The following is an 18,765-nucleotide window of genomic DNA, read 5'->3' as shown; positions in this document are numbered from 1 at the left end:
TACTAGATCTAGGCTAGCACTAAATCTAGATCTACAAGATTTTGCCAAGTGTAAGACCACAGTCACGTGACTTTTTATAAAGTAGGTCAGAGATTCGGCACTACCTCATTGTACTTGTTTGGAAACAGCATGATTCAGGCGATGATGACGTCGGGTACAAAGTAACGCGTTTAGTTTTTGTGATCTAAACAATACAGACAGTTTGTCGAACAGACAGACAGCACAAATCAATATTATGTTTCTCAACGTGGGCCGTTAAAATAATTTGGAAAAATAAAACCCCAAGCTAAGCCAATCAGAGAGTGCAAGCGAGAAGATAATTTGAACTTGAATGGTGACTGAAGCCTTGTCAACTATGTCTTGTGTTGAAAGTGATGTCCAGCGAGCAGACGACATCTTAACGTAAGGAAAACAAACGTCCAACACAATCTCACTATTTTGGAAGTTAGTTGGGGAGGGGGGGGGGCTATATGGGCTTTAATGTGAACCGAGACTTTATCCAGTTAGAAAAAAATAAAAGAAGAAATCCTCCCCACCCCCAGCTCACAGAGTGGCACGGCATACTGAGATCTTTCTGGTCATTGACGTAGATGTTGGGCTTGTTGATCCTTGGGACAAAACTCCAGAAATAGAAGAATTCTTTGTCTTGGCAGTTTCTTTTTTTGACTTACTAGTTGGACGTCAATTAGTGAACAAACACATTTCAGACGTTCTTCTCTTTATTTGTATCAGCTAAAAACTGTTGCTATGTTGATTGTTTCAAATGGGTTTAAAACTGTTGCTATGTTGATTGTTTCAAATGGGCTTAAAAACTGTTGCTATGTTGATTGTTTCAAATGGGCTTAAAAACTGTTGCTATGTTGATTGTTTCAATTGAGCTAGAAATGTTGTTATGTTAATTGTTTCAAATGGGCTTAAAAACTGTTGCTAAGTTGATTGTTTCAATTGAGCTAAAAACTTTTTCTATGTTGATTGTTTCAAATGAACTAGAAACTGTTGCTATGTTGATTGTTTCAAATGGGCTTAAAAACTGTTGCTATGTTGATTTTTTCAATTTAGCTAGAAACTGTTGCTATGTTAATTGTTTCAAATGAGCTAGAAAATCTGTGTTGATCGTTTCATGTGAGCTAGTAACTCTATGTTGACTGTTTTATGTGAGGTAGAAACTCTATGTTAATTGTTTCGTGTGAGCTTGAAACTGATATTGGGAGAGAATGTCACGACTTAGTTCTTCACTCTGTCTCTTGATAGTTGTTTATTTCTATGGCAACATCCGGAACACTTAACAATGAATGTTTTCTCCAAGTTCTAAAATGAACATCACAAATTGTAGAAAATTGCGGAGACACTTGACAGCTGAACAGATTTCTTCATTAGCCTGAATTGTGTGTACGTGATGTCAGAGAGTATCTTGCCTGTCATCCATGCTTACCTCATCCCACGTACTTCCTTAAGTTTAGCATCTCTTCCTAATCAAGAAGCAGACACTGTTTGTTTGCTGTTCATGCTGGCACTTCATTAGTGCTGAGACATACAACCTATGTCTAGTGTTCAAACACTACTGGTGTCAACTTTTCTGTTCTCAACCAGTCCACTTGGAGTTTATCTTGTTCTCAACTTTCCAAAGGATGAAACTATTAGCTATTTGTTGACATGTTTTCACCCCCATCAACTGGAGTGAAACATCCTTCTAGCAACTTCATGAGTTTACAGCTACATCTTGTCTTTAAGCATGGAATCTGTGAGCCTTATGACTTTCTTTTAAACCAATGTCACTCCATGATGTATTGAGTCCAGTGTTTAGTTTTCATTGTTGCTGTCTTTCTAAGCAGCTAAGTAGTCAATGATCCAACTTGTTTCTAGATACATCTTTACATTTCAAATGTATCTGTACAAGTTTTGGTTCACTAAGATTTCATTGTTAGATTGTAGCAAGGAAAATACAAGTCATCTGCTTACTCTGTGTAGGAATGAATGTACTTGTAATCTGTTACTCAAATAAGTAGGCACCATAATGTAGACATTTCGAGACTCAGAAATGACAAGGATTTTTTTTTCTTAAAAGCAAGCCAACTGATCAGTTGACGATTACTTAACATGCTTGTCTAAAAGCCAAAGTCGCCAAAGGGGTATCATTTGTAACTATCTCTTTCAGATTGCAAAGTTTTTGTAGTTAAGTTAGTAAAACTCCTTTCTTGCTTTGTTGTTTATCTCTAGAACACTTTCTAGCTGTTGAATTTTTTCTTGATTTGTACTTAACTGTTATCAGATGAGTACTTATGAATGCATCATGCCTCCTGTTATCATGAGTACTTTTGAGTGCATCATGCCTCCTGTTATCATGTGAGTACTTTCGAGTGTATCATGCCTCCTGTTATCATTTGAGTACTTTTGAGTGTATCATGCCTCCTGTTATCATGTGAGTACTTTTGAGTGCATCATGCTTCCTGTTATCATGTGAGTACTTTCGAGTGCATCATGCCTCCTGTTATCATTTGAGTACTTTTGAGTGCATCATGCCTCCTGTTATCATTTGAGTACTTTTGAGTGCATCATGCCTCCTGTTATCATTTGAGTACTTTTGAGTGCATCATGCTTCCTGTTATCATTTGAGTACTTTTGAGTGCATCATGCTTCCTGTTATCATGTGAGTACTTTCGAGTGCATCATGCCTCCTGTTATCATGTGAGTACTTTTGAGTGCATCATGCTTCCTGTTATCATGTGAGTACTTTTGAGTGCATCATGCCTCCTGTTATCATTTGAGTACTTTCGAGTGCATCATGCCTCCTGTTATCATGTGAGTACTTTTGAGTGCATCATGCTTCCTGTTATCATGTGAGTACTTTCAAGTGCATCATGCCTCCTGTTATCATGTAAATGTGCACTTTGGGTGCATCATGCCTCTTGTGTATAATGAAGAGCATTGTCCTCCCACCGCCCCCAACTAGGAAGTTATTTTGAACACAGCGCATGGGCTATGATTCCAACTCTCCTACTAACCATGTATTGAAAACTCAATTCTATTATGTTCCCAGCCCCAGGATTCAGTTTGATTTGACTAAAAACTAAGACTATTACATAATTATATTACCTTTTTTTATCTCAAGCCTTCATACTGGACTTTCTTCTATCCCATCAGACCAGCTGATATACAAATATTTATTTTTTATTTATTCTAACATTTATAGTTGAAGGAAATTTGATTTCGTAACAAGTTTGTAGGTTTGACAGCTAGATGTAGATATATTGGAACTTATCATTTGCTTGAAATAATGATTGTTACTATTATCTATGTGCATCAATGGTTAAAGATTTGGATTCAGACTTTTAGAAAAACAATATGTTCATGTTTCAACTCTTGATACTTCTCATAATAAAAAAGCATCTGTTTGACATTATAAACTCATAAATATAGATAGATATATTATATGACTTTATTTGATTTCAGATTCTTCCAAGAAGTTGAAAGATGTTTTGGGAGAGTTTAAAGAAAATGGTGCTCTCAGTAAATATAATCCTGAAGAAGTGAGTACAGGATTTAATCATCATATTTTTCTGTAGACATGACTTAGTCACATTTTGTACATGATTTGGTTGATTTCATTGAGTGTATCACCCGAATTTGTTTGTCCAGTCCAGTAGTAATATTAATTAAATGAGCCAACTGATTTTAACTGACTGGTCTGCTGACTGACTGGTTAACTGATTGTCTGATCTACTTTTATAGTGTTTACAAACCCTAGTCAATTCAGTCTCATTCTCCAACAAAAACGTAAGTTGATTTCTAGTTATGCATACACATAAGAGCTCTTTTGTCCCCTAGGCAATCAAATCATTGAGTAGAGTTCAACTTCCTGATGGACAATGACATTGTTATAGTGAAACTATGGTTTGAAATAGTTTGTATGCTATTGTTAGAATGTTTTGTTATTTGTAATGCACCAATGAAAGACTAATTTTCTCAAGAATAATAAAATTTATTTTTAGTAGTAGTATTAATTCTAGGTCATAGGATTGCTTGACATCATGTCCCTCTGATATCATAATTTCTAGAGTAAGTTCTTTGCTCTTGCTATGACAACTACTTTTCTTCTTCTCTCTGTTGTACACAACTTGTGCTAGTGCACAATGTGAATGTTAGTTTGGTACCTGGTTGCTGCTAGGCAATTCGGGGTCATTGGTTTGAATCCCTATCTGGGCCTACCTATGTTTTGACATATTTTCTTCACCTTCTCTTAATAACCTTGGTACCTTAGTGCTACTATTGTTATATGTCACATGTCATGTTTATTCATAATTTGTTTCAAACTCCATTTGTAGTGCACAATGTGTGGTAAGATCAGCTGATACTAAGTTGTAGACTTTTTTGCACAAGCTCTGTATGGCATCTTGTCTGTTTCAGCCCATTGATTATCCAGGCTTCAAGTTATTCATGGAGACCTACTTGGAAGCTGAGATACCAGAGGATTTGTGCAAACATCTTTTTTTGTCATTCATGAAAAAGGCAGCAAATGCTACAGCTGTTTCATCATCGGGTAAGGATTTCCATGTGAAGGACATGGCCTTGGTAGCCTCTCAAACCATATGTGCCCCATTGTCCACAGAACTTCACATTGATGGCAAGAGCACAGCTGACAGTCGGCACCACAGTCTACTAGCAGAGAAACTCCATGGCCTAACTGAAAAACTTCATGGTCTAGGACATGTTCGTTCAGACAGCAATGCTGGGGACTCTGGCAAGAGGAGCCGGGCAGGTAGTTGATAGCCCTGGATTTGTTGTTCAATGTTTTGTTTTTGACTGACACAAGAGTTTTCCCTTGAATTTATGTTATTCTTTTTCATTTTCATTTCAGTTGTTTGGCTTAAATATACATTGATTTTTTTTCCTCTTGATTTTAATTGCATTTTGTTTCAATGTCATGGTTTAAGTCTAAGGATTAAACCTATACCCTTAAGAACAGTTATGTATTGTAAAGTAAGTTTGTTTTTTTTCTATCAGTTTTTATTTGTAAACAGATAAAAAAAGTAGATTGAGTTTACATTTTTTTGGGGTTGATGTGGTGTAATTTTTTGTCTAGTTATATATGAAATAGTACACATTCTTACCTTCCTATTCAAAATAGTATCACTGTTTCCTTTAAATAAATGTCAAGATGTTATGTGATCAAAACTGTCCTAGTTTCTCAGCAAATGTCATGTCATAAATTTATAATTCAAAAGGAAAATTCATATATGTCAACATGATTAAAACCACCAATTTCCAGTCTGGCAGTTAAGATCTCAAGCATCTTATCCAATGTTTTAAGTAGTTCAATTAATGAATGTATAATTTGGGTCTTTGTTCACAAAAAACTTTGATGAATCTACAATTTGATTGTTATTGGTTACTTCAGCGTGAACCCCATAGACTGACCTTAGGCCATTTTTTAAAATACTTAGTTTAACCAATTTGAAATTAAACTAAGATTTGGACATGTCATAAATACTAAATAGTTTTATACTTACAAGAAACTTTTTTAAAGTGAATTTGAGTTGTTGTATTGGATCTCAGCTAGTTAGTAATAATAACTCATAATACTAGATCTCAACTTATCTACAGTTAGCAATAATACTAGATCTCAACTTATCTACAGTTAGTAATAATACTAGATTTAATCTTATCTACTTACAGTTATTAGTAATAATACTAGATCTCAACTTATCTACAGTTAGTAATATTACTAGATCTAAACTTATCTTTAAACATTTAAACATTACCTTTAAGTTTAGTAATAATACTAGATCTCAACTTATCTACAGTTAGTAATAATACTACATCTAAACCTATCTACAGTTAGTAATAATACTAGATCTAAACTTATCTGAAATTATTTTGAATCTAAACTAATCCACAGTTAGCTATACTGAATCTAAACTTATCTTCAGTTACTCATAGTGAATCTAAACGTATTTACTGTTAGTTATTGTATCTGGAGGCACGGTGGCTGAGTGGTAAAGCTCTTGGCTTCCGAACCGGGGACTGGGGTTCAATCTTGGTGAAGACTGGGATTTTTAATTTCAGGATCTTCGGGCGCCTCTGAGTCCACCCAGCTCTAATGGGTACCTGACATTAGTTAGGGAAAAGTAAAGGCGGTTGGTCGTTGTGCTGGCCACATGACACCCTTGTTAACCATAGGTCACAGAAACAGATGACCTTTACATCATCTGCCCTATAGACCACAAGGTCTGAAAGGGGAACTTTACTTACTTTACTATGATTGTATCTAAACTTATGTACAGTTATACTGGATCTAAACTTATATAATTGATTTAAACTTATCTACAGTTACTTATAGTACTGGATCTAAACTTATCGACAGTTAGTTACAATTGGATCTAAACTTTATTTTTTTTTTTGGTTACAAGTTTGAAAATTTGTTTCAGTTAACACTAAACCTTGTATTTAATAGATCTACTGTGTGCATTGACAACCTTTATTGTTTCATGGCATCAAGAATCAACATTACCTTTAAGTTTGACAGTGACAGACATTCATGTTCTCCTATTTGGTTCATTCTTGCAAACACTTCATAGTAGAAGAACTTGTGTGATGTGTTTTAACCTAACAACATCCACATGAAACACAAAAGTTTGACTTCTCTAAAACATTTCAATGACAAGAATATAATCAGAAATCTTTTCTATTTACACTTGGTTCTAGTTTGGGTGAATGATTGTTACAAAAAAAAAATTGAGTCTTTAACAATGTGTTTAATCAGTTTAAGAAAATGTGTTTTAGTCTAAGTACAGACTTTTGACCAATACTACATTGAAGGAGAACCATACATTATCCTGATAAAATTAGTTGTTTTTTTTTTTTCACTTCACCCATTTATATTGAAATTTAAAGCTAATGTTTCATCTTTGCATGTTGCATGTTCTTCCATTATTAATCTTACTACACTGATACACTATTGAGTACTTTGTCTTGAAATCATCCCTAAACTGGTCTGTGTTTTCTGTTGTCATTCTTAGTGTTAGCTGTCAGGTACAAAACTCAACTGTTAATCAGAAGTAGAACATAATGCACTTCCTTAACCTTTTAGACTTGAGTTCAAGGTCGTGCCAAACTCTAGCATGCATCATACATTGTCAGAAACATTTAGGAAATATTCCAATTCATTTCTACAACGTTTTGCTTGAGCACAAATCTCCATGATGGAATGACCTACTTTAAATAGAAGGTTAGAAACATTTTGCTCTCTACCTCCATAATTCATAACAAGAATTAATGTCACCATCTGAAGTGTGTCAGGTACCACAGTCCGTTGCCTAGGGGCTATGATGACCTCCTCATGCATAGGATTTAGTAGGATGTAACCACCATGCACATGATCTAAACAGTAAGGTCTAATAGAGCTACAATTTCATTCCCACTATCTTTAATTCTATAGGGAAATATCTATTCTACCAACTTTGGCATTCATTTGAAGGACTTCTTTTTCTGTACATTTGTGTTACTTTCATAGGCAGGGGTTCTTGTATGAGGCCTGAGAATCCCAAAAACTATATCCTACTCATGTATTTTGTAATCAATTGGTGCATAACTTGTCTAGGAACTGCATATTTTTATTCATGTTGACTATTATGACTATCTTTGCCATGATTAAATGTTGTCCTACTACTCAAGATCAATGAAAACTATTTTCTCATTAATTTTCTAGAAGTATATTAGAAACAAGACATTTGGTACACGCTTTCTTTTTCCTCAAGAAATGTATGAGTTTCGGATTTTTAAAAAAAATTGATTTGACATGTAGGACTGACTTTTAACCTGTAGGAATATTGAATATTGCATTTTGTTCTTTTCTATTTTCAATCAAACCTTTTTTTTAATTTGTTTTGGAAAACTCAACTGTACATTTACAAATATTTTGTTTCTTTCAAAATTCTTTTGAATTGAGACTTGGGGATGCTAATGATGTGGAGAAACTGTGATGCTGTAGAGAAATGTCTGAAGCTATTTGCATGTAGAGACTATAATCAGTTTCTATTTGATCTACTTCTATGGCTTTCAGTTAGAGTGTTACAGCATAAAATCTAGTTGACAGTGTTCTTGATATTTATCTCTGTACATAGCTACCAAAATTGTACATGCATATATATATAATTTCAATGCTGTTCTATATCAATAATTCTGTAAAGTGCTTAAACCATGTGATTCTGCTAAATAAAGGTTTTTAAAACCATTTAATAAATATACAATTTCATTTAAAGAGAAACAAAATTTCCATGAAATTAGAAACCTAACTTTTTGTGTGTATGCATTAAAACTAGGATTTATTGCTTTTATTAAAATGACAGAAAACTTTAAAACTCAAACTCTAATCATTCTCATATCTCATTGTCATTGTTCTACTATTTGTACATCAGGCTCAGCATCAGCAGCCAGTCATCCTTCAGTAGCAGTAGCAGCCACATCCTCATTAGACAAGAACCACCCTGATGACTCCACTCCACCAGATGTATCCAATCATTCAAGATCATCTTCTAAAAAGTCAAACCATAGCATACACAGTGTGCACAATAATGGTAAATGAAACAAGTAACACTTCATTGTAGAACTATATGTTAGATATCTTTTTAGGATTAAAAAATCTTGATAATTATATTAGTTTGTTTCATAGCCTCTTCTATTTCTACTATAATTGGTAAAATACAGCGTCATTATCATCTGTCCCTTGACTTTTGTTGTATGGGTGCTGAGACAGTTTGCATAACCAAATCGCTCCACACTTTTCCTGGTCAGCATTTGTTCTTAGCAGGATTTCAGGAGAGAGGCTTGTCCATTATTTTATGTAATCCTGCCAGCTTTTCTTTGGAGGACCCTTTCTTCATGCTCCTTCCACTGTACCTTGAAGAATGACTTTTGATAGTGAGTCATGTCTTACAATATGACCAAACAACTCAGCTGAGCTATTTTGCATTTTGATATGGGCTTTCATAACATCTATAATGTTTTGATCTATGTTGAACTCCCTCACCCCTTTCCAAGTGTCATCATGCTAAACCGGTCAAAAACTTTGTTGAAGTCTGTGAAGTTGTGTATTGGTGCTGAAGGCATTTTTCATTAAACAGTCTGATGTGAACTATTTGTTCAACAGTACTTCTACCTGCTCTGAAGCCTGCCTGTTCTTTGGAAAGGACTTCCTCAGCTTTTTTCTTGAGTCTGTTGAGAATTATTCTTAGCATTATTTTGTTAAGTTGACTGATCAGACTTGTCATTCTATAATTTTGGCATTGTCTCAAGTTTCCTTTCTTGGGCAGTGGAATAATTAATGATTGGATCCATTCTTTTGGCCAGGTTTTTTCATCCCATATTTTTCTGGCAGATTGTCCTAAAACATTTTGTTTTATGTGAGCTGCTGTGTTTTACAAGTTTTAATGATTCCAGGCAACTTGTCACCGTTAAGTGATTTTATTGCTTCCTCTACTTATGACACTTGGATAGAAGCCTCCCTAAATTCTCTGTTGTCCCAAGGTGTTTTGTTAATTACCCTAGTTTGGATTTATCTCAAAGCTAATCTTTGCAATATTCTGTCCACCTTCTAAGAACATCTGCTGCTTCAGTCAGAAGAGTTCCATCATTGTTTTCAATCCCTGTGGTTCTAGCTTGGGTTGGTTAAAGCTTTTAATGTTTCTTATGCTTTCAAGCTACAGTGGTGCACTTATCACATTTTTCTTTATCCAACTTCATTTTCATGCCTGTTTCTTTAATGCTGTATTCTTCTGCCAGCAAGGGATTAACTAAATCAAGGATGTCATTTGTGACCCATGGCTTAATTTTCCTTCGCTTTTTCTCTAGGACCTGAGAGGCTGACTCGTGTAATACTGCTCTGATAGTACATGTGAGTCAATATCCTCATGTACAAGGCTGAGAGCTGCACATTTCCCTTCCACTGTGGCCTCAAACTATTCAACAATGTTTGGGTCTTTGAATTTTTCAATGTCGTATTTAATGTGTGGGTTCGTAGGCTTGCAATTCTTTTTTAATTTCAATTTCACAGTCATCAAAACCATGTGATGGTCACTGCCTTTGTCTGCTCCAGGAAAAGTTTTGGTTTTGTTTAAATCTCAAAAATAATACTAATATTAATACTATATCTACCTAAAAGTAGGATTTGGATTTTTTGCACATGTTGGCCACAATTTAGGCCAAGACGTTATACCTAAAAGTAACCATATTTTTTGTACAATATAAAATATATATATATATATATATAAGAAGCTCTAAAATCATAAGTTTACCTTAAAAATGAATAATAAAATCTTCAACATCCTAGACTGTCCTAGAGGATTAATATGCTACTTGAAAAAAAAAAATTGTTTGAGACTCAGATGTCATATCACTATCTGCATCATTCAATGCAGTAGCAACCTACCTACATGTCAAATCAGAATTGACTGCTAGTTAGATAGGATTTATTTTAAGCTGGAGCTAACATAATTATTACGGACTTTGAAAACATCAACATAGAACCATTTGTAACTTACAGCGATGATGGTGGTTAATACCCATGTTGGATTTAAAAATTTTTTTTTTGAAGTCAGCATGTTGGGTTTATGTTAAAATTTCCATGTTGAATTGATGTTGTTAAAATTTCCATGTTGGATTGAGTGTTAATGTTTTCATGTCATATTGATGTTGTTAAAGTTTCATTGTGGATATTTTATTAAATACTTTTGCCAACAGTTTGGCTACTTGAAACTTATTGTGTGTCTATGTCTTGTGAAGTGTATGGAGCAAAACTATGGTCAAATAAAATGGTAAATGGATGTAATTTTTAAGAGTTTAGTTTATATTTTTATTTCTCTAATAGTTTGATGTATTTATTTTCATGTTAGGTCCATTATTAGATGGCACAGATCCATGGATACGTCAGTCTAACTCATCATTATTGCGTACAAATATTGACTTGAAAGCTGTACGCAATCGTTCAATGAGTGTAGAAATCAAAGCAGGACATATTTACCTTAAAGACCTTGTCTGTTATCTTTCGCTGTTAGAAGCAGGACGACCTGAAGATAAACTAGAATGTAAGATTGTCTTGAAGTGCATTACCTTTTAGGCAAACACAGATCTAAATAGAATTTATAACTGACATAAAATGGTCAGTAATGTTTTACATAGAACTGATCAGTTCTGCTTACTAGCATCTTTCCATTCTTTTATTCTACACAACACACATAATCAGGTCTTTGAGAAAATGTCTAGTTTAAGTCAATAATCATGTCTTGTCTTTGAGAAAATCTCTAGTCAATTTAAATTTTCTGATTTATGATATAGATTTATTATTGATTTATGACACATTATTCTTATATTTAAAATAAAACAATTTTGTTTAGTCTTGGACTTACAGACACTATCTTATATTATTCTTATTTCCACAGTTATGTTTCGTCTTTATGATACTGATGGCAATGGTTTATTAGATGCTAGTGTAAGTAACAAGACTCTCTATTCTATTTCTTTGAACAACAAATTTGAATGTAGAACTAGCTAATGTTCATTTAATGTACACATTATTTAATCTTATCTTCAAACTGCTGATTTTTCATGCTATGCATTATTTAATCTTATATTCAAACATTTTTGAAAGATGTTTTGCCTTTTTTAAATTTCTTTAGGAATAATTTAAACTTATTTCAAAATTATTTTTATAGTACAATGATCACTTGGCTTTTGGTTCCAACACCACTCACAAAAAAAATGAATTTCCACAAAGTAGAGAAAATTTTTTTTTATGTATTTAAAAAATATTTGCACATTTAAAATCCTCATTATACTTGTTCATTATCCACCCTTTACATTAAAGTTTCTAAGTTGTGATTTAGCATAAGTACAGTACATAAGAAATACTTATAAATGATATATTTTGTCATCTCCAGGTCTAGTTTAATACATGTAAATAGTAGTAAAGTTCCCCTTTCAGACCTTGTGGTCTATAGGGCAGATGATGTAAATGTCATCAGTTTCTGTGGCCTATGGTTAACGAGGTGTTATGTGGCCAGCACAACCACCAACCGCCTTTACTTTTCCCCAACTATTGTCAGATATTTATTTAGAGCTTTGTGGACTTAGAGGCGCCCAAAGATCCTGAAATAAAAAATCCCAGTCTTCACCAGGATTCGAAACCGGGACCCCCGATTCGGAAGCTGAGTGCTTTATTGCCCAGCCACCACGACTCCTATACATGTAAATAATTTATAAAATTACTTTCAATTTACACAGTAAGAAAATTATATTCTTAGGCACCTAGTCTAATAAATACTTCATGGTACACTAAAAAGCCACACTGTTTTCATTAACACACATACACTAATAAATGAAGTGAAAAGAACAGAAAAAAGATTTTACAATGAAATTCTAAAGCTTTTTACAACTCTTTGCTTACAATGGGCTAATAATAGCCAAAAATATAGAAAAATTTAATGACATCTTAATGGATTTTACTAAATATTTTGGCTATTAATCTTTCACGGTTTACTTTGATTTTCCCTCAATATCCACAATGTAGTGCCCATAATCCCCTGTTGTGGGCTAATTTAATCTGACTTCGACTATGTATCAATTATTACTTAACATTAGCCACAGAACATTACAAGTTGAATATAGTTGATAATAACATTCAGTTCTATAAAATGAGACTTTATTAACCACTGGGAAATCCGTCCAGTCTTTCTAAAACGTCGCTATATCTAACTACTATTCAACTGCTATTCAAAACACAGCCTACTTCTAACATGTTGGTCTCTTCTTCGCCTAAGTCTACTACGTCATTAGTCTGTCTTACTACGTCATTACTTTTACCGTCGCTAAAACTATACACAATATATTTAACTAACAAAACTAACCTACTCTCTTAACTAGTACATTACACCCCTTGAGAAAACCTGTGAAATAGCAAAAATTCAAAAGATGAACTGCGAGGTAGCAAGGGTTAGGGTTAGGGTTTTTATTACATATTATCTTAAAAAATCAAATATTTTTACAAATAATGAATAAGCGATTGGATGTGATTCATTTCAATTTTATAATTGTTAAATGTTTTATTTAATTAGTGAAATTTTGGCTACTTTTTACAAATATCAATGATTTTTTAAATTACTCAGCATTATTCTCTTGTTCATTATCACATAGAGTTTAGTTTAAAAGATGTTTCAAAACCCATAATCTAAAAATTACAGCTGAACTATAGTCATTGTTACTTTTTTTATTATTATTTTCAGGAAATAGATTGTATAGTCAATCAAATGATGTCAGTGGCTGAATACTTAGGCTGGGATGTGTCCGAGTTGAAACCTGTACGTTTTTTGTTTTGTTCCTCGTGTGTTCAAGTTTTCATAGAAATTAACTCAGTTAATAAAAAATGTTATCCATTTTAATATAGTTAAATTTAAAGGGACTTCAACAAAACCACATTCCTCATTTTTATTAGTATGTGGAATTGAATATGACAAAACTTGTATAGTGCTCTTTCAAATGCTAACTCCTGGGTCAGCCCAGTTCTAGAGAAGTAGAAATCTTTAGATCTAGGACACAAAAAGCTGACTTGATTACTACTTGGACATTTACTTTTGTCTGTTTTGTTAGGAATTCATGATCAGTGAAAAGGTATCTCTATGTAATTTTAAAATGATCTGTTTTTGTTTTCTGCCATTCAATTCAACTTTGCGTGTTGTGACAAGATCTTACAAGACATGATGATAGAGATAGACTATGACTCTGATGGTACAGTCTCACTGGAAGAATGGAAGAAGGGAGGAATGACTACTATTCCATTATTAGTACTTCTAGGGTTAGATATAGTAAGTAGCTACAGTTTTTTTTGTCATATCTACAAGCTTTAGAGCTGGGGCTTTGTCAACTAGAGTCTTTAATTAGTAAAGCTTCTCCGTCCTGTTTAAGATTAGCACAATCTCATTTCCTATGAACTCAAAAGATGGCTAAGGTGTAAAATCTTTGCTTTAGCCACATACTAGGCATGGGTAGGTTTGGTCTGCTCCAGTTTTATATATACAGTATTGTAAAGTATATTAGAGTATTGTTTATATATAAATGAGAAAAGTAAAGTATTGAGTATATATAGTAAATCAGAAAGTCTTGTGCATTTTCACAATATTTTTGGCATTGACTAGATGAATATGTTGAATATTTATTGATTTGTTTCTTGTGGTGTAGAATGTCCAAGATGATGGTACTCATGTGTGGAGATTAAAACACTTCAACCGTCCTGCCTATTGCAACCTGTGTCTTAACTTACTTGTTGGACTTGGCAAACAAGGGCTGTGTTGTTCCTGTGAGTGCGACTCAAGTGACTTTATTAAACAGCATAGTTATTTTTTTCTTTCTACTATTTTATCAATCTTTTTCTTAGTGAGGAGATAGATAAGGATCTTGATCTAATCACTGGAGATAGATTATAAGATTAATGATATGTTACAGATTAACCATTACTCCATAATTACATTTTAACATTACCAGTTTTATATCCTCTTTAAAGCAAGCTTCATATAAAAAAATAATTTAAAAAAAAAATAATTTTTAAAATTCCATTCAGATTTATAAATTATGTTTTGATTTTGGCATCCCATGTAAGGAAAACCTATCATTGTGCTTGTGCTGTCTATCTAATCATGATCATTTCTCTGTCTAGATATCAAAATCTAAAATGCTTTTAAAAATCTTTTATACCATTTCCTTCTGTAACAGTCACTTAAGGTGTACCCTTTGTTTTAATTCAACATGCATATATGCACTTATTTTTACAACAAAATAGTTTGTGTTCTGCTAGGCTTTTTTTTTTTTTTTTTTGTATTGAAAATGTAATTGACTCTTCCATTTGACTCTTCTAGTTTGTAAATACACAGTTCATGAGAGATGTGTCCAGAGAGCACCAGCCTCTTGTATTACTACTTATGTCAAGTCAAAGAAAACATCTCAGGTACTATAATAGTTAACAATGTGACAGCCTCTTGTATCACTACTTATGTCAAGTCAAAGAAAACATCTCAGGTACTATAATAGTTAACAATGTGACAGCCTCTTGTATCACTACTTATGTAGAGTCTAAGAAAACATCTCAGGTACTATAGTAGTTGACAATGTGACAGCCTCTTGTATCACTACTTATGTCAAGTCAAAGAAAACATCTCAGGTACTATAGTAGTTGACAATGTGACAGCCTCTTGGTTAAGTCTTGTTACTCTAAATATTGATACTTGAACATTTCTTGTGCACAGGTAATGAACCACCACTGGGTGGAAGGGAACTGTGCTGGCAAGTGTGACCGCTGTAAAAAGTCTATCAAGTCTTACAATGGTGTCACTGGCCTACACTGTCGCTGGTGTCATGTCACAGTGAGTACAAGTTTAGATAGGATTTGGTGCACATTTTCAGACAGTTTGCCTATTTCTATTTCAGAAATTACTGCAAGCTGTTGTGAAATTAATTTACCATTTAATAAGAAATTACTGCAAGCTGTAGTGAAATTAATTGACAAACCCTAACACTATTAAGTGTTAATGTGAAGATACCAAACAAGGCTCTGGCTCTTCTGCCTCACTGTGGCACTCGGGTGGAAATAATCACTAGAGGAATTAATTAGGCTAAATAAATAGCAAAACAACTCCTGTGGGAGTGTCTAAGGGAATGCGAGAGCTTTTCCATTGCACTGTGCAGAGCTGAAAAAGATCTTCCACCTCCCTGTCTATAAAGGATAAAGGAGCTGCCTTTAATGACACACCTCTAAAGCGTTTGCACCTTTATATAGCTTTATATAGCCCACATTTATGAAGTTTGATGAACATGGTGAATACGTTTAAATTTGTATTATTGGTTTTGAACATTCCTTCAGAAATGAAGATTATTACCTCTTAGCCCAAATCTCCTGCCAGATGGATTGAACCTGCAGGGTTTGAACTCATGGTGACAGTCCAAAGTGCATAGCACACTCTCAGGCAGCCCTAACCAAGATGTTTGTAAACTCAGCATCCTAACATTTTGTGTGTCAGCTCATTGTAACCTTCACTTGCCACTCTTCTCTCCAGCTTCATAACATTTTGTGTGTCAGCTCATTGTAACCTTCACTTCCCACTTTTCTCTCCAGCTTCATAACAAATGTGCCAGCCAGATGAAACCAGAATGTGACTTAGGGGAATACAGAGACCATTTATTGCCTCCCACAGCTGTATGTCCTGCTGTCCTGGTGAGTCCTACCCCATACAGAAATAACTTGTGTAGATAATGTTGTTAGATGGTCAGATGACATTTTTGTTTCTTGAATCATTTGTACATATGACTGCTTTGGTTTATTTCCATTGCCCCCATTTCTGTCTTCTCTAGTTTGTAAGTATTTTGTGTATTCTTTTTTTTTTTTTGGTAGTAGTAGTAGTTGATTTAGTTGTTTTTTTTTCTTGTTTAGAAAGGTTCATATTCTGAAGAGCTGAGATTTTGATCATTCAAACACTTAATTTAATAAAAACAGTAGAATTTCTGATATTTTAGACTCTCTTAGGTAATAGTGTTACACAAATATCCTAGATTACATTTTTTTTTGTTTTGTTTTTGTTTACAGTTTGAAAATGTTCTCAACTGGTCACACATTTTCCATTATGTGTAACTTCATTTTCAAATTAAGCTCTGTATTTATCTTGGAAATGTTTAGTTTCTTCTTCCTGAGAATTAGTAGGTTAATATTTGTCATCTAGTGAATATTTTCAGCCGTGACTGTAAATTTCCTTGAGTAAGTCTCACTGTGGTGTAGTTTTTACTTTGAAAAGAAAGTCCTCTAGAAACAGGCCTCATGAGTTTTTTTTATTTTGTTGTTGTTTTTTTTTTTTAATAAGTTGTATGGAGCCTAAAAAAATCATGTTGTAGCTAGAGGTATCTTTGAACAATGTCTTCAACTCAGCATTGAGTATGTTTGCTAGATCTGTCTTTGAACAATGTCTTCAGCTCAGCATTGAGTACATTCACTTGATCTGTCTTTGAACAATGTCTTCAGCTCAGCATTGAGTACATTCACTTGATCTGTCTTTGAACAATGTCTTCAGCTCAGCATTGAGTACATTCACTTGATCTGTCTTTGAACAATGTCTTCAGCTCAGCATTGAGTACATTCACTTGATCTGTCTTTGAACAATGTCTTCAGCTCAGCATTGAGTACATTCACTTGATCTGTCTTTGAACAATGTCTTCAGCTCAGCATTGAGTATGTTTGCTAGATCTGTCTTTGAACAATGTCTTCAGCTCAGCATTGAGTACATTCACTTGATCTGTCTTTGAACAATGTCTTCAGCTCAGCATTGAGTATGTTTGCTAGATCTGTCTTTGAACAATGTCTTCAGCTCAGCATTGAGTACATTCACTTGATCTGTCTTTGAACAATGTCTTCAGCTCAGCATTGAGTACATTCACTTGATCTGTCTTTGAACAATGTCTTCAGCTCAGCATTCAGTATGTTTGCTAGATCTGTCTTTGAACAATGTTCTCCTTGTTCGGTTCATGTTACATTTTCTAAGTTGGAAGATGACCTGTGAGTCTTTTCTTCTTGAGCAAGTTCATTCTTAAAGTATGTCTTTTAGAATATTTTCCTCTGTCCTGTGCATTATAAATAGTGTAGCAGATTAGGACAAAGTCATACTCTCTCTTGCTCTCTTCTCTTATTGATTCATTGTTTCTCAGTACCATCTGTATTTGTATTTTAAGAATAGATAATGTTTTCAAAGTATTCCGAGACTAGTCAATGAGTAGATCAATTTTCTACTTGATCTATTCAATTTACATAATTCACATTATATTAAACCAAGATATTAAGTAATTAGAATTGAATTTACTGTCTAAGTATGTATCTCATAAATCAACCAGTTATTTGTTTAACATGGATGTTCAATGCTTAGCCTTTAATTATCTATTGCTAGCATCTTGGGACTCTGTAAGATTATTTCTAGACGTTTCACCTTAGAAGGTCACATGATTTATACATTTTCCATAGCATAGAGGATCATCTGAACCCCCATAACAAACTTTGAACGGGGACTGAACTGTAAGACTTGAAACAACAGACACAGACTTAATGGCTAACTGTCCATTTCAAAAGAAAATGTGTCTTGCTTGTTAGGCTTTTTTTTTTTTTTAATAGTTTTTATATAGCTCAACTTTAATGCTTATAGCATCCTTAGAGTGGTATGATTCAATCTCATTTTTGGGGGAGGGGGTATATTGTAAACGTATTTCCATGTTGCCTTTAGGTAAACACAACTCTGCTCAAGTCAGGTGTCTAACCTCAAGCCCCCTTGATAGGTAGCCAAACCAAGCTTAAGCATATTTAGACTCTTGGCCACACATCATACAGTCAGTTCTTCTTAAAATATTTAGGAAATTCTTTCAGCACTGGTAGCTTAGATTATAAAAATGTTATATCACCTGTGTCAACTATTTTTTGGTTGGATTTCAAACATTTTTAGTTTATAATTGTATGTTAGTTCATTGTCATTTCATTTCATCAAGGTGTCTTCACTACTCCACATAGTGAGATTGGGAATGTATCTAATCTTATCTTGCACATCATCTACAATATGTTTTGACACAATTTGTCTGTTATTGTGTTTTTATAGTACAGGAATGTCATCTTATTAGTTTCTGTACACTTATGCTTATTCTAATACCACTATACACACATGGTTTAAAATGTGTAAGGTATATACTTATTTTGTACCAGCA

The 18,765-nt window shown here is 33.8% G+C and overlaps 1 protein-coding gene across 10 annotated transcripts in view; it reads left to right on the top strand.

The window, feature by feature from the left end:
• Nucleotides 1–18,765, top strand: part of LOC106054868 (diacylglycerol kinase beta-like) — a 118,352-nt gene that overhangs the window by 70,878 nt on the left and 28,709 nt on the right. For 9 of the 10 annotated variants that reach the window (XM_056004690.1, XM_056004697.1, XM_056004699.1 and 6 more), the window contains 11 exons: nt 3,451–3,527; nt 4,405–4,756; nt 8,415–8,573; nt 10,887–11,078; nt 11,433–11,482; nt 13,272–13,346; nt 13,731–13,850; nt 14,224–14,341; nt 14,898–14,986; nt 15,285–15,401; nt 16,151–16,249. In XM_056004690.1, coding sequence (XP_055860665.1) covers nt 3,451–3,527; nt 4,405–4,756; nt 8,415–8,573; nt 10,887–11,078; nt 11,433–11,482; nt 13,272–13,346; nt 13,731–13,850; nt 14,224–14,341; nt 14,898–14,986; nt 15,285–15,401; nt 16,151–16,249 — 1,448 coding nt within the window. The remainder of the gene's footprint in view (nt 1–3,450; nt 3,528–4,404; nt 4,757–8,414; nt 8,574–10,886; nt 11,079–11,432; nt 11,483–13,271; nt 13,347–13,730; nt 13,851–14,223; nt 14,342–14,897; nt 14,987–15,284; nt 15,402–16,150; nt 16,250–18,765) is intronic. The other variant, XM_056004700.1, reaches the window with a different exon arrangement.

The sequence above is a fragment of the Biomphalaria glabrata genome, chromosome 11 (genome assembly GCF_947242115.1).
Source record: "Biomphalaria glabrata chromosome 11, xgBioGlab47.1, whole genome shotgun sequence".
NCBI lineage: Eukaryota > Metazoa > Mollusca > Gastropoda > Planorbidae > Biomphalaria > Biomphalaria glabrata.
Note: the sequence above shows the minus strand (reverse complement) of the source record. Positions and strands in the feature narration are given on the sequence as shown.